Raw genomic sequence first — 16,327 nt, 5'->3', positions numbered from 1 at the left:
ATAATTGTTACCTTTGTGTTTGTCTTAAACCACAGTCTATCATTCTTAGCATCTTTCAAAGCTTCCAGTGTTGTTTCATAGAATTCCTGCAGTAAATCCATCTGACATAAAAAATCAGAATTCTATAATTGTAAACAGCAAATTTGTACCTGTTAATAAAGTTAATTTGAACAAACTAAAAGTGCATCTTTGAACTTTAATACACATAAGATACACGATCTGTTTCTGAATGTGTCAGTCTATAATTTAATAAAACCTTAGCAAAACAGAGACCAAATTTACAAAAAGTGCCTAGATCTGTTTTTATGTGAGTTTTTAAAAAGTAAAACCCAGAAAATACCTAATGCTCTAAAAGTATGATTTGTCCTTTCTAATCTAGTAACTCTAATAACTCATTTTATATTGATGGAAGTGAATGGCATACACATTGAACTAGTTGTGCTGTTATTAATAGTGTGTATCCTATTCACTCAACTCTCATTTGGTACCTGCTACGTGGCAAACACTAGGCAAGCAGCTAAAGAAACAAAGAATAAGCTTCCCTCAAAAATTCTTCTATAAATATAATTAATCAAGTAACCGAACTACATAGCTCTTAAGTTACTGGTAAACTGCTGGAGTTAGGTAGAGGGTAAAGTCTAGCACAATTTTAGCTGTGTCTAAACACCATCAATTCACCAATCTGAGTGTGACATTTTTTCATGGAAATCATTCTATTTTGCATTATGATAAGCTCCCATACCTACCCTCCTCTCCCCCACATCGGGCTCTGTCTTTGTTTGAATACCTGATTCTCTAGATCTCTACTTAACAGGATCAAGAGGAAAGAGGGCCATGACAACAAGAAAGTTTAATACTTTCAGAAAAGGCTGCCTATCTATTCATGACTGCTGATGGCATACTGAATAAGTTGAGTACCTCCCACCCAATACCTATTCTTACTTTCAAAGACAAAAAGTGTACATATAAGAGCACGAAGCAACACACAATCTTGAAGTTTGAAATTAATTCCCCCCCACCAACATCTGGCATACCATTTATAAATAGTGTACCAAAAACGTTTTGATACACTTGTTTGTAAAACTCAGAATATATTTCCCCACATAAGAAAAGCGCCCCCCTCAATATGTAACAACTCTATAATTAGTGCCATTAATTACTAATGTTTTAACAAAACATACACAGTTGACCCCTGAATAACATGTTTGAACTGTGTGGGTCTACTTATACGTGGATTTTTTCTTATAAATACAGTACAGTACTATAAATATACTTTCTCTTCCTTATGATTTTCTCCATAACATTTTCTTTTCTTTAGTTTACTGTAAGAATACAGTACACACATAAAATACGTTGATCAACTGTTTATGTTACAGGTAAAGCTTCTGGTCAACAGCAGGCTATTAGTAGTTAAGTTTTTGAGGAATCAATAGTTATGCCACAGATTTTCAACTGCATGGCACGGGGCAGAGGGGAGGGGCTTGGCACCCTAACCCCCATGTTGTTCAAGGGTCAGTTTTAAGTTTATTTTTCTCTATTTCCTTTACATATATTTTAGATATAAAGAGTAAAATAAACTATCTTAAGAAATTAGAATGACATCTAGCAGAAAAGACGGAATGAGATTCTGAGATGAACATTTTTTATTACGAATATGAAAAGTATTAAATGTTTTAAGAAATCCTAAATGACATGGGAGAATAAATGACATGGAGAATACTTCTTGTGGTAAAATATCATGGTGTTTAAGTTATGTTGCTTAAAAGAATATGAACAGCAATCCAATTAAAAATTATCTTAGCAATACAATAAAATCATCATTGCTTTTCTTAATAACCAAAATCTAGAATAACAAAAGCTCTATCCTTCCCAAGGCCCACTGTAGTTTCTTCATCATTAGCCCTTTCTTTCATCATCCATCATCCACCCATTCTTTGTAAAAGCATTTACTAAACACCTATTGAGTAATGCCAAGTACTAATATGAGTTACAGGGTCTCCTTTCAAGGATCTTTAATCAAATCTACACAAATCTAACGGAAGTGGTGATGGAGTTTATTGGAAAGAACTATGTTAGTAACTACATGGGAGTTTAAACCTGCAAAAGTTGTGTGCAGATTATGTACCTCAAGATATTATTTGAAGAGATTTAGCTAGTTATTGCCTTTTAATATTGTATGATTAGTACTATAATTAAGAAAATAGTATATATTATTTCTAAAGCACATTAATGCCTGGTATAACTGCTTAACTAGAAATCTCTAGGCCTTAAAAAAAAAGAACAAAGCCTTTAGTATAAATAATTATAAAAAGTTGGAAGGGTTTGTTACAATATAATAGTATAAATAATAACACATTGGTAAGTACCAAGAGCAAAAACCAGAATCTAACCTGTTTAGAAGTGGAGATATAATCAAGAATAGAATTAATGGATTTTTCAGAATAATTTCTTGTGACTGCACTCCGAATATAGGTCAATAGTTGTTTATATCTGTTCATCATTTCTGGAAAGTTTGTCTGTCAGGGAAGAAAAATGCGTTATTAGATATGTATTTATGTGCTAAAATAGCTACATGATTAAGACTATAGCACATACTACTATGAAAAACAAAGTTTTATGATAAAGTATGTATGACAGAAACACTATAAACATTTTTGCTTAAATTTGGAATTTCTAGGTTACTGACGCATGAACCAAATTTATGAAGTTACCCTATGAAAAAGTACATTTTACAGATTCTCAAAATTTCAGATATTGTTCTCATTGCACAACAAACATTTACTGAAATCATAAGAACTACTAAAATATTCACAGACCAAAAAATACAAATAAATCCAACTTTTCAAATGCCTTGGGTACCAACTATGCAGGTATCAGCTATATCCTCTCCTGAAGATTTACCCCTTGATGAGAAAGCTAACAATAGTGGTATGTTTCTTTTCTCCCTATATTATTGGTTGGCTCATGATAAAATGTGAAGTGAAAGAATCTTTTCAAGCCCAGGTACTCATCCCACTATCAAGAAAAGTCCTCCCACCCAAGGCTCTACTCAATAGTAGATGTAGCTAATGTTGCTATTCCTTGCAGGACTATTTGCACTACTGTGGTTATTTGAGGAAACATGAGAGATCGGAGGAAATAAAGAACTACCAGTCAAATTTCCAACACTTAAGTATTTTGGTGGATGGTCTATCCTCCCTCAAAGTAGATCATGTAAGTCATTTTATGAGTCTAACCTGATAATCTGCATCCACAGTCCCCACAATCTCCAACTGCTATTAATCCTTCTTTTCACTGGGTTCTACTCTACTTTTAATCAGGGAGGGGGAGCACTGGCAGATATAGTTTTTCTTGACTAATAGACCATGTGTGTTTATGAACATGAGAAGACTCCCTGAAATCTAAGCAAGAACTGAATTACAAAAACGGAAACAATAGTTGGCATACTTGGAAATAAGGTAGTTTGATATATATTACTAAGGCTTTTCCCATTGTTCTGTCCATTTTTTCCCACCTATGCCAGTACCATGTAAGGGTAAATAATAGGTAATATCCTATCAGTGAGCTGTTAAAACCGAAGTTACAGAACATATCTTATGGCAAAAGGCAAATCAGAAATAGACTGTCCTAACTTGGAGATTGTATCTGGATACTGAAATAGGATTTTAGCAAAAAGTTAGTTTTGAATTCATTTTCTTATGCTCTTGTAATTTTAAAGCACATTTTTCAATAATTATGTTACTGTATTTAAAGACTAAGGGAGGATTAGGTAAATTACAGTGGTAAACACAGAGCAGTTGATAACAAACCCTTCCAACTTTTTACTGCTCAAAACCTTCACACAGCATCATGAGTCCTATTCTGAATCCAACCAGAAAACGAGGGATGGAAGCTGAAACTACTATTCACAGATGCTGTTTGAGCAAATAAAAGGTAGAGAAGGAAGGTAGGTAAAGTAACACAAACTACAAATAATCCTCTTACTTCCCATTGTGGCTCAAGGTAAAATGGTAAAATAAGCCTTATGGGTAGCATATATTTAAATGGGCTCAAAAACTGAACCACTGCTAGTATGTTAAGATAGCAGTTTTCTAGAGTCTCTTGGTATTATTTCAAATCATAGAATCTCAAGAGTTGAACATTGGGCTTCTAATGTCACTAAAATTGTTTAGTCAAAATCTCTGTCCTTGACACCTGATGCTTCTCCCACATATCCTTCTAAGCTTTTAATTTAAATATAGTATGTGTATTTAATATTTTCACAAATAATAAATGGAGAGAAAGCACAAGGGCTTTCTTTGTGCAACAGAGAGATATTTTTGAGAATATCAGAGCAGAACTAGAAAGGGTAAATTCAAGATAAACATTTTCCCTTCTTCAACTATATTTAAATGCAACATGCAATATACTTATTAATGTTTAACATGTTTTGAATAGTCTTGATATTTTGGGAGGAAGAATGAGCTAAAATATTTTGTGGATAGTTTCTGTAGATGTCATGGAGGGCTCCTCTTTTTGAAGGTAGGTGAGGATGCCAGAGTGAGTATGTCAAGAACAGGATGAAAGATTAGTAGAAATTAACTGGACAAAGGTAATAGTCAATTCAGGGAGTTCAATTTCAAATAGATGGGATAGAGAGGTTAATAGGGAGAGGGAAGAAACATATGAGAAATATAGAGATAGGAGGAAAAAAAGTGGTAATAGATTGCTAGCTATCCTTCCATTTGACATAGAAGCAAGTGCTTACCTCTGCTATCTAAACTCCACTTTATCTTTTTCTCAAAAATTCCTCTATCCTTAGTGATTTTAAGGTTCATATCTGTCCCTAGTCCTCTCATCTAACCATTTATTATCCCCTCCACCTCTACCCTGCACTCTTGAAGACAGCAATTCTCTGAGAGTACAATGTTATGACAATCCCAACTTATCTATGACTTCATTCAACAACATATTTGAGCACCTACTGAATGCCAGCCACTATTACAGGTGATAGGAATGTAATAGTGAATAAAACAAAGTTCTGCTCTCATGGAGCTTACAACCTATGAGGATGAGGGCAGCAGAAAGGCAATAAGTACGTAAACAGATCAAGTGGTGATATAGTCAAAAGAAGAAAATCAGCAAAGTAAGATGAATGTAAGTGATGGTGGGAAGGATGCAATTTTATATAAGGTAGTCAGAGGAAGGCCATCCTGATACATGGTGACCCTGAACAGGGAAAAAAGCCATATGGCTATTTGAGAGGAGAGTTTGGGACAGAGGAAACAGCAAATACAAGGGTTTACAAGTAGGAGCATGCGTAGGATGACATGAGGACAACAAAGAACCCAGTAAAGGAGAGGACAGAAAATAGTATCAGAAAGGTAGCAAAGGGTAAGTTGACATAGGGCCTCCCAAGCCATGGTAAGGATTTGGATTTTATTAAGGAGAGTAGGAACCATTAGAAGATTTAGAGCAACCATTAGAACATTTAGAGCAAAGGAATGACATAATCTGACTTACATTTTAAAAGGATCACTCTAAAAACAAAAACAAAAGGATCACTCTGCTGTTTGTGGAGAACAGACTGTTAGTAAGGCAAGGACAGAAGTAAGGATATGAGTTAAGAAGCTACTGAAAAAATCCAGGTAAGAGATGAATGTTGGCTTGGATCAGAGTACCAGACATAAAAATGGTTAAGTAGTATCTGGTTAAGTATCTGACAAAAAGTTACTAGATATATTTTAAAAGATATAGATCTAGATATATTTTAAAAATATTTAAAGACACGTGGATTTACCATCGGATTATTTGAGGGGAGAGAGACAAAGAGAGGAGTCAAGAATGATGTTAGCTTTGGTTCTTATCAGTGCAAGTAGAAATCCTTGTAATACAAAGCAGAATTTTTAAACTCCAAAATAAACACTGATAGTCTGGGAAAAATCATTCTGTTAATAATGCAGCCAGATACTGTCTATGTATCTATAGGGTAAGTTTTCTTAAACAGAAAAGTTTGACTCGTATGCAGAATTTTTTTTACTTAGTATTACTGAAGTCACAAATCAAAAGTAGGCTAAGTACAGAAATGTATCAACAGAATTATTATTTTTTTTAAAGATTTTATTTATTTGAGAGAGAGAGAATGAGAGACAGAGAGCATGAGAGGGAGGAGGGTCAGAGGGAGAAGCAGACACCTCGCTGAGCAGGGAGCCCTATGCAGGACTCGATCCCGGGACTCCAGGATCATGACCTGAGCCGAAGGCAGTCACTTAACCAACTGAGCCACCCAGGCGCCCCTCAACAGAATTATTTTAAAGAGGTAGAAAAAATGGCATTTTGTTGCCATGAGGTTTTTACCACAGAATTTATTTCATTATTAGTTTAATTCCCCTCAACACAAATCTTACCAACTTGAAGTTAATCTTAATCATTTGCTTCAGTGCTTTAAATCCCCATTCTCCTTTTTCACCTTCAAGTTCCAAAACCTAAAAAATAGAAGACATTTTTAGTCTAATTTAATGCTAATGTTATTTTTTAATGACACCAATGTCTGTTTTGAATTAATTTTACATCATATGCATGATGAACATTTCCCCAAGAATTCCACCATTTCTCAATGCCATTTTTAAAAGGCTTTAAAAAAGAAACATGTCTTAAAATGCTTAAGGATAAGTGAGCTTATTTAATCAAGAGATTAAATAAGAACTACTGCTCAATTATTCTATAATCCCAGAAGTCCTTTTTTTTCCTCTGAATAATCCATTGGTAAGAATAACCCAAAAGTTTATCAGTTGTCAAGAAATCACATTAATTAATAGAACCACACCTGTGTGATCTGTCCTCCAAAGAAGGAACAAAATTGCAGGGATAATACTTATTGATCATCATGTTGGTTTCCTTCTGTCAGAACCATACTAGTTTTTCAGGACAATGGCCCTGCTTTATAGATAGCTTGATTAGAAAAAACAATAGGATATTCCTTTTAAAATATCTGCTTGTACTGCAATGCAAATTTATTTACAGGATTATCACTCAGTATCCAAAACACATTTCTGAGATAAAATTCTGAGACATCATTTGAAAAAATAAACTTTAAGACACAGAATCAATCAGAAAAACATATGAACCTTTTGAAAACTGCTTAACGCTGCTTTTGGGTCATCTTCTTTTAGTGCTTTGGAATTATAGTACTGATTTTCCAAATCCACATTTGGCTCAGAGTTACTATCTTCAGAGTATTCCTGTGTGTTAGAAAGAGATACTAAAATGAAAAAGAATTCCACACATTGCCCTGTAAAAAGTGAATACTGTTAAGATGGAAAAACCATACATTTATACAAAACAACCTTGCACACATAGGTAAAATGCCACTGACACTTAATCATTATTTAAAAAACAAGTGAAAAAGCCAAAATCAAGTGGAGAGAATATAATAATTTCTTTTTTTTCAGATCAAAACCCACAATTTCCATAGAATAAACAGAAAAGCAAAATGTAAAAAAATAATATTGGTTAATGACCCCCAATTCTGCAGTGGTTAACCTTTTGTTGGTCACAGAACCCAAGAAAAATCACTGTAAATGCTGATTACTACATAAATGCTAATTATTCATCTTAAGTTCTGTAATTTAAATTTCTCTACTCCTTAAGTCTAAATTTCCTTGTTCTAAATGGCCTATCTAGGATGGTAATCTGTATATGGCAGAGTAGTTTATTGCTAAATATAATTATATGTTAATAAGTATATTTATGTGCATTCCACATTACCCAATAGCTATTAACGCACTTTAACTAGCTTTATAACAAATCAAACTAAGAGCAACTGAATTTATATAATTTTATTTGACTTTTACCACATAAATTCAGTTCTTAGTACTGAAATAGTAAGTAGAAAGGAAAACTGGAATAAAACAACTATTTTGTGGAGCAGTATAAAAAAGAGTTTAAAATAGTTCCAAGATACTCAATTTAATGATGAGGATTATAAAACATACATAGGTTAGTATGATGAAAATCATTATTTTAGGAAGACACAAAATTCTTTCCATCAGGTACAAGTCATTACAAAAGGCAAGCTTACGTCAAATCAAGAACAGTACCTGGAAGTACAAAAAGACAAGAACAGTATTACAGTTATTTCTAAATCCAAATACTTCGTAATTTTTTTGAGATACTCATGAAAAATCTGTAATAATTCATAAAGGCCAAAGAATGAAAGAAAGCATAGTGAGTGTAGTGCTAGAGAGCTCAAAAATACATGAATACAAGATGAGCTTTTCCTGTGACCAGCAGATGGAGGGGGATGTTTGATGTTAGTATAAAACCAGTTTTATCTGACCACAGAGGTTTTGTAATGTGCACCCTCTAGAGGACAATTACTTCCTTGTGTAAGGACAGGAAACATGGATGCAGTCTTCCAGACCTGATTGGGAATTCTGTTATGTTTAACATGAAAATCCTTTACAACACTTCTCTTCGGGATGAGATCAAATTCTGGGTAATGAATAAATTTCATAATCAATCATTCACTTCTTGACCATGTAAGCTAGGTTTGACTACAACTGATCAAACCAGAAAAGCAATTAATAAAGTCTTAATAAACAAGCTAACTATATATCAAGTAATACTGTGATAGTGAAGGCTTCTGAGCTAGGTTTGGAAAGATAAATGGGGGTTTGCCTGCTAGGGAAAATAGGAGAGGGGAAAGAGAACAGTAGATACAAAACAGCATCATAGGAGGTAACTAAAGAACTAAAAGCAGTCACATTGTTGGAACATAAAGAGTACTTATTGATTCTAACTTCAACATAAATCTCAAATTCATGCACTTTCCTCTCTCTCCTTTGCCACCACCCTAGTCTACCAAGCCACTTCCATCTCTCCACAGACTTCCCGTTATCATTTTTAACCTCCAAATTCCAACTTTCTCATGGTAAGCAGCCAAGATAATCTTCATAAAATGCAAATTAGTACATTCCTTTTCTCAAAAATGGTTTCATATTGCTCTTAAAATTAATTTCAAAAATAATCAAAACCTAATTCCTGACTATACATCCAACTGTATCTCTTAATTAAGCTCTCCCTGAGTCATTCTGCTGCACCTGGCCTTACCACACAAGTGGCCAAAACTCTTCCCCCCCCCTTCATCTGGTTAACTACTACATAGTGTCACCTCCTCAGGGAGGACTTGGGAGTAAAGCGTCACAGCTATAAAAACTTCTCTACACCTTTGGAAATCAGTTCTTCTCTAGCTAACTGTTCAGTAACAATTTAGGACTAGCTAACTAAACCAGAAAATGATTTTTCTGCAACTCAAATCTTCAGAATACACCCCTGAACCTGGAAATAATTTTTTTTTATTTGTAACTATCACAAAGTCTAAGAATTTGGACTCTCACCCAAAGTCCACTTATTTTTGGTTTCTTAGCCCATAACAGATTATAGTAAAACAAGTAGGCCAGGATATGAGTGAGTAGAGGGAAGTAGGGAAAGTAATATTTTAAAAATCAAAAATTTCAATTACCCAGAAATTACTGAACTCATTATAACGTTGAAGACAGGAACCTTTACATTTTCTACCATGTCTAACGTGGTTCTTTATTATTCACAATCACTGAATGCTTCTTATAGTACAAGATTGGCTACCTACAACTTCTGACTGGCTCCAGACTAATATTTCTAAACTTTAGATGTTATAACTCCCCCAAATCACAATAATCAAGATAAGACTTAATCGAGTACTCAACATTTTATGAATATATTCTTTTGGTTTTTCATATTACAGCTGACCCTTGAGCAACATGAGTTTGAGTTGCATGGGTCCACTTACATGTGGACTTTTTCCCTGATAAATACAGTACAGTGCTGTAAATCTATTTTCTCATTATGATTTTCTTAATAACAATTTTTTCTTTCCTTACTTTTTTAAGAATACAGAATTTAATACAATGTATGAAATATGTGTTAATTGGCTGTTTTGTTATCAGTGAGTCTTCTGGTCAACAGTAGGCTATTAGTATAAATTTTGGGGAATAAATACAAATAAAGAATAGTTTAAATTTTGGGAATAAAAAGTTATACATAGATTTTCAACTGGGGGTGGTGGCGCCCTTAACCTCTGTGTTGTTCAAAGGTCAACTGCATATGGATGAAGAAGTGGAATGTATAACATTTTTTGCATAACTGCAATTCAATTCTTAAAGAGTATTGCCAAAATGTATAAATACATAAGAACTGATGTTACTGACTGGCATTCTTATAATTAGGCAGTCCCTTGTTAGGCTCTGCAACAGCATATTCAGAGGGTTTGAACCAGCCTCTGTGACATCACTAACCTGCCATATGCAGTTCAATGAATCACTACAAGCTGTGTACTACAGTAAACTATTCTTCAGTTATTACTCGGATATTTTGAGAAGTCTTTAGAATAATTCTGTTATTTAGATATCTACTGTTAGATACCTATTTAGATACTCAGTGATAATGATCTTTAGCATATTCCAGCAATGAAGTGTTGCTCACACAAATGCAAATTAAATCTTTCCCCTCAAGCTATTCATGGTCAGAGACAGATATGCAAATGAAACAGGAATGCCCTAACAAAATAACGACACATTATTAGGTACACTGGCAGCTTAAAAAAAGGAGTGAGTTAGAAGAAGTAAAAGTTACCTGAAGCAGGTCTAAAAATATGAATAGGAATTGCCTGGGGATAAGGAAAGGCATCTGAAACAAAGCAGTTAACGTGTGCAAAGGCATGGAAGCTTGTAATGGTACTGCATAATTTAAAGAAGCATGAATAGTCAGACTGGGCTGAAGCACAGGATGTGTATAAAGAACTGATGAGAGATAAACTAGTATCAGACAAAGGAACAGGACAATAGAAGTCTAGCAAGGAGCTTAGATCAAGTGGAGCCACTAAATAATTTTACGGGGAAATAATCAGATTGTGTTTTCGGAAGAATACTCTGGTAGTAATGAAGTAGCCTGCTGGATAATCTTGTAACAAACAGTCTGGCTAAAAGATGATGGAAGTTTGATTACAAGTAGTAGAATAGGGAGAAAAGGAAGAAAATAGAATACGTATAGAAGATGTCAATACGTATAGAAGATGTCAAGTGATGTTCGGGATGTAAAATAAAAAGGACCCACCAAAGGCGCACAGGATAAAAGCTATCTCTAGTGACAGGGGTGCCTGGGTGGCTTGGCTGGTTGAGTGACTGGGCTCTTGGTTTCGACTTAGGTCATGAGCCCTGCGTCGGCTCCGCACTCAGCACCGAGTCCGCTTGAGAGTCTCTTTCTCCCTTCCCCTCTGCTCCTCCCCCTGCTCATGCTCCCTCTCCCTCTCTCAAATAAATAAATAAATAAAATCTTAAAAAAAAAGTTATCTCTAATGACTATCGATGACTTGGTTACACACAGCATTGTTAGTCAGAATATACTATACAAAAAGTATTAAATAAATATTGTTGAACTCAATTCCCTTATGTCAGATGAGAAAGACAGAACTATAATTTGTAAAAGTTTAAAGAAAATGCTTTTAAAAAGAGAAATTGGTATTTCAATATATTAAGAATGCTTTAAAAAACAAAAACAATTAAGCAATATATGAAACGAAAGCACATGAACATTGTTAAAGGATTAAAAAACCTAAGTTTAGAAGTTCCACCTACTTATATAATAACTCATGTCCTAACACTCCCCAAAGCAATCTGTGATCCATGCACACACCCAAATCTATTCTTCCTTCCCCAAATGTGCCACACAATTCAAATTCTCTTGGCATTAACTGTTCTCTCTGCTAGGAATTCTAAATTACCTCCCCTCTTAACAAACTTCCCACTTTTCACCTATGTGCTTCCCAGCCCTAAAAGTCCTGGAAAACGTATTCATCAAGGCTTACCTTCCTCCAACTAGCAAAAGAAATTTTCTCCTTAGTCATGCTTCTCCATGACATGCATCTCTCTAACATGGAGCCTTGTTGAGTGTTTTGTTCCCACCTCCCCTTACCTCACTACTATGAGCTTCTCAAAAAGCAGAACTTTCTCTTCCTCATTTTGGCATCCGCAGAGTCTAGTATAATACAAACTGCTCAATAAATGTTTGCTTAAGTGAAATGAAAAGTGGATGAATATTCCAAAATAATATACAAGAATACAACAGCCAGGGGCAATATTGACTCTATGTTGGAATGCACCTACTGCTAAACAGGGTCAGTTTCATAGTTCCTACTTATTCCCGTGTCCCTTGTCAACAGAGGTCTTTGAAATGTGCTCTAGAACACAAGACTCACCAATAACAATGCTTGCCAAGCCTTGACCAGGTCTTGACACCTGAACTAGATGTCGGGCACAGAGAGGCAAAGGGCAAGGTCTCACTATCCTTAAGGACTAGATACAATTCAAGTCCTAGGTAGTCATTTGTGGTTTAGCCATTCATAAAGTTGTCCTAAGTTTTTAAAATTTCACTTAAGTTAATGGGTCCTAATTCATCTACAGTGTAAATCAGAACATTCTTTTATTTGTCCTAAACTTGCAGTCTTCAAATTAAATCTTCCAAAGAGAGAAATCATAAATGTCATTAGACCTGGGATATACTTTTGACTCTCCCACTAATTTGTCCTGTAAATTTAAGTAAGACATTCAGACATGATACTTCAGTTTCTCTCTTATCAAATGTGGGGGGTTAAATCCTAGGAACTTTCTTTTTTTTTCTTAAAGATTTTATTTATTTTTTGACAGAGCAAGAGAGGGAACACAAGCGGGGGAGTGGGAGAGGGAGAAGCAGGCTTCCTGCCAAGCAGGGAGCCCGACGTGGGGCTCCATCCCAGTACCCTGGGATCATGACTGAGCCGAAGGCAAACGCTAACGACTGAGCCACCCAGGCGTGCTCAACACTTATTTTTGAAGCAGTAATTACAAGAGGTAGTAAAGTTATTCCACTGACACGGATTATTAAGTAATGTTTCTGAAATTCTGAACAAAAACTTCACTAGATGTTTCTAACCTAAAAGAAAGAGTATCACCGAGTTTGATGGTCCAACTTATTTATCAAACGTGACTCAGAATATAGTTTTCGACATCTACAAAAAAAGACAAAACCTATCACTGAAGTTTAAAAAAAAAAAAAAAGCTGCACATTGTTTATAACAGCAAAAGAAAACAGGCCAAATGCTTATCAAGAGAGAACTGGTTATATAAAGTATGGCACATCTATACAATCAATGCGGCTGTAAAAAGAAAGAAATGAGCTTTTTGCATACTTACATGGAATAATCTCTAAGGCACGTTAAAAAACAAAGTAGAGAACAATATATATAATAGGCTATATCCTGGATTAAAGACAAAGAGGGGGATAAAAACATGTATTTGATTACATATGGGGAGGAATGGGAACTGGAGAAATGGGGAACGAGAATGGAAAGAAAACTTTTTATGTCTTGTCTTTGAACTATGTGCCTGTATCACCTATTTTATTTTTTTAAAGAATTTTTATTTATTTGACAGAGAGCACAAGCAAGTGGAGTAGCAGGTAGAGGGAGAGAGAGAAGCAGGCTCCCTGCTGAGCAAGAAGCCAGGTCTGGGATCATGACCTGAGCCAAAGGCAGTCGCTTAACCAACTGAGCCACCCAGGCGCCCCCATGTATCACCTATTTTAAAGATTTTATTTATTTATTTGACAGAGAGAGACACAGCGACAGAGGGAACACAAGCAGGGGGAGTGGGAGAGGGAGAAGCAGGCTTCCCACCGAGCAGGGAGCCTGATGCGGGGCTCGATCCCAGGACCCCGGAATCATGACCTGAGCCGAAGGCAGACGCTTAACGACTGAGCCACCCAGCTGCCCCTGTATCACCTATTTTAAAAAGCTACATGCTTCAGGTTCTTTGAAGACCATTTGTAAGAAGAACTCTAAAAAATTTTGAGCCATGACAAAATCATTGTTTGGCCTCTCATGACCAAAGTAAGATTTTTGTTCATCATTTGTACCCTAGAACCTGCCCCTTCTCACCTCAGCAATAAAACTAATACAGGTTCACTGTGAAAGGTTTGCAAGAAATAAACAAATTTTAGTTTTCCTGACACTTTTCAGATCTTCCGTTTTTTCTATATTTTCCCACTTAACAAAATAAATTTTATTCCCACCCAATAAAATTGTAATAGATTACATATTTATAATGTATATGTGTTCACTGTGTGCATAGCATTGGTGATCAACCCTTCTCCCATGTGAGAGTTTTCAAGGCAAGCAATCTCCCTCCCTCTCTACAGCTGTTCACAGAAGGCTACACAAACCTTAGCTGGGTCAATAAAAGTCCTTCCTAGGGCTTTGCTGTTAGAGCTAGCAAGGAACACCCTTTTGCTTTTGGGGTTCTAATACCAGGAAGATGCTGCATTACCTCTTGTGATGTAATGTGAAGGCAATTATGCCAATACAGTGAGGAAAGCAAACCAGGAAGAGAGAGAGAGAAACAAAAAAAATACCTACCACCATCATCTGAACCATGAATCCAGCCATACTGATACTTCCTGGTGATGTGTGCCAACACATGCTCTTCTTAGTTTAAGCTAGTTTGACAATATTCCTGTCTCTTATGCCCAAGAGTCCTGGCCAATAAAATTTATCAAAAGTTTTTCATATCACTGAATATTGTTGAGAGCATGGTTTGAATTGCTGACATAGCATTCCATCACATGGATATACCATAATTTATCTGTCATTACCTTATTTGTACTCATAGTATTAGTATTCTCCTACTATGGATAATTTGGAGTTGTTTCCAATTATTTATGATTAAACATGTTCAAGTTTCTTTTAAAAGCCTCAGCTGTAGAATCAAATTTCATCTTCATGAAGAATACATGCAGAATTCCAAATTCAAATATACAATGCCCTACCTATCACAGGATCTAAATAATTTTTGGAATAAGTGGGTCTATCTTAAGTCCTTTCTAAAAAGATTATTAGAAGTACTAAGCAACTTCATGCTAGAATGGCTGGACTGTGGAGCTACAATACAGTTAACGTATCAATAGCTTATTAACTTAATGAATGGTAGTATAGTTATTACTTAGTATTATCAGACCAGCAAATAATCAAGACATTTACCAGTACCATCTCCTACCTCCCCATTTACTGCTACATAAATTCCTATGCCTAGAAAATGCCTGCTTCTGGGGCACCTGGGTGGCTCAGTCAGTTGGGCAGCCGACTCTTCATCTCGGCTCAGGGCTGGGTCTCAGAGTTGTGAGTTCAAGCCCCACGTGGGGCTCCATGCTGGGCATGGAGCCTACTTAAAAAAAAAATTAAAGAAAAGAAAAGAAAACGCCTGCTCTGCTTCTAATAAAAAAATAAAATAGGTCTTAGAAATAAGAGCTCAAGCAAATTAAATTTCTTTCACATTTGTTTCTTCTCTTTTAAACTAAGTTGGGTCTCTTTTCTTTTAGATCTTGGGCACAAACCATTAATTATTTTCTTATATAAAAACAGTATAGTTTTAGAAACAGATTTTTACTTTTCCTGGTGGTATCCTAACTACCTACTTCCACCAGATTGGGGAAGTACAAAAAGTGATCTAGGGTATTAAAATTTATCAACAGACAACCTACAAAAGATATGCTGAATATATCTGTGGTCAGAAATACTCACGGCTTTAGTTAATATTTTGACTAAAACGAAATTGCAAATTTTCCAGAAAATACGTTTTTTTGAATAAAAAAAATTTCCCTAGAACAGCAAGTCAATTCTTTTAACTCTTTAAATCCCAAGAAACAAGTCCCAGGCAAGTAACTATGAAAAACACCCAACTTCTCTTTTGACAACATGTAAGCAACCAGCCCTCTTAATCCTTTTTTTTTTAAGATTTTATTTACTTGATAGTAAATAAGATTTTCTTACTTGATATCTGATTGGGAATCGGAATGGTGTCTACATAGGACAGCTATGGGGGGGGAAGACTTTTTAACAGAATGCTGGGGGGGAAGATTTCATTTAATTATGTAGTAGTGTAAAATCCTACCTTTTTTGGTTAAGAAAAAAAAAGTCAGAACGACCATATATTCAACTTTATTGTATTTATATCGTACATGTAGCGTAGGCTCTAAAAGGCTGGAAAAACCTAGCCAAGTTAAACAATGCATGTTTAATTAAAGTTCTTGTAAAAATTGAGTACTTTATGGGACAACAAAATTCTCACTGCTATTCCTACATTACATTCTCAGTGATGATCTTCAAGTGTATCACAGTGCTAATAAGTCATGTACTCAATAAACTACTGCTTAGGAAAGATAAGCAGACATATTTAAAAACAAAAATCAAAAATATGTACATTTTTAAAAGAGACACTTCCAC

At 35.2% G+C, this 16,327-nt stretch overlaps 1 protein-coding gene across 4 annotated transcripts in view; it reads right to left on the bottom strand.

Moving 5' to 3' along the window:
* The window catches only part of COPS2 (COP9 signalosome subunit 2), a 29,609-nt gene that overhangs the window by 11,743 nt on the left and 1,539 nt on the right, over window positions 1–16,327 (bottom strand). For 2 of the 4 annotated variants that reach the window (XM_078079383.1, XM_078079387.1), the window contains exons 2-5: window positions 7,107–7,220; window positions 6,387–6,464; window positions 2,391–2,516; window positions 12–122 (exon numbers count right to left, since the gene is read on the bottom strand). In XM_078079383.1, the coding sequence (XP_077935509.1) occupies window positions 12–122; window positions 2,391–2,516; window positions 6,387–6,464; window positions 7,107–7,220 (429 nt within the window). Of the gene's footprint in view, window positions 1–11; window positions 123–2,390; window positions 2,517–6,386; window positions 6,465–7,106; window positions 7,221–7,973; window positions 8,079–16,327 lie in introns of all 4 variants that reach the window. The other 2 variants (XM_078079384.1, XM_078079386.1) reach the window with 2 other exon arrangements.

This window comes from Halichoerus grypus, chromosome 8 (genome assembly GCF_964656455.1).
Source record: "Halichoerus grypus chromosome 8, mHalGry1.hap1.1, whole genome shotgun sequence".
In the NCBI taxonomy this organism is placed as follows: domain Eukaryota; kingdom Metazoa; phylum Chordata; class Mammalia; order Carnivora; family Phocidae; genus Halichoerus; species Halichoerus grypus.
Note: the sequence above shows the minus strand (reverse complement) of the source record. Positions and strands in the feature narration are given on the sequence as shown.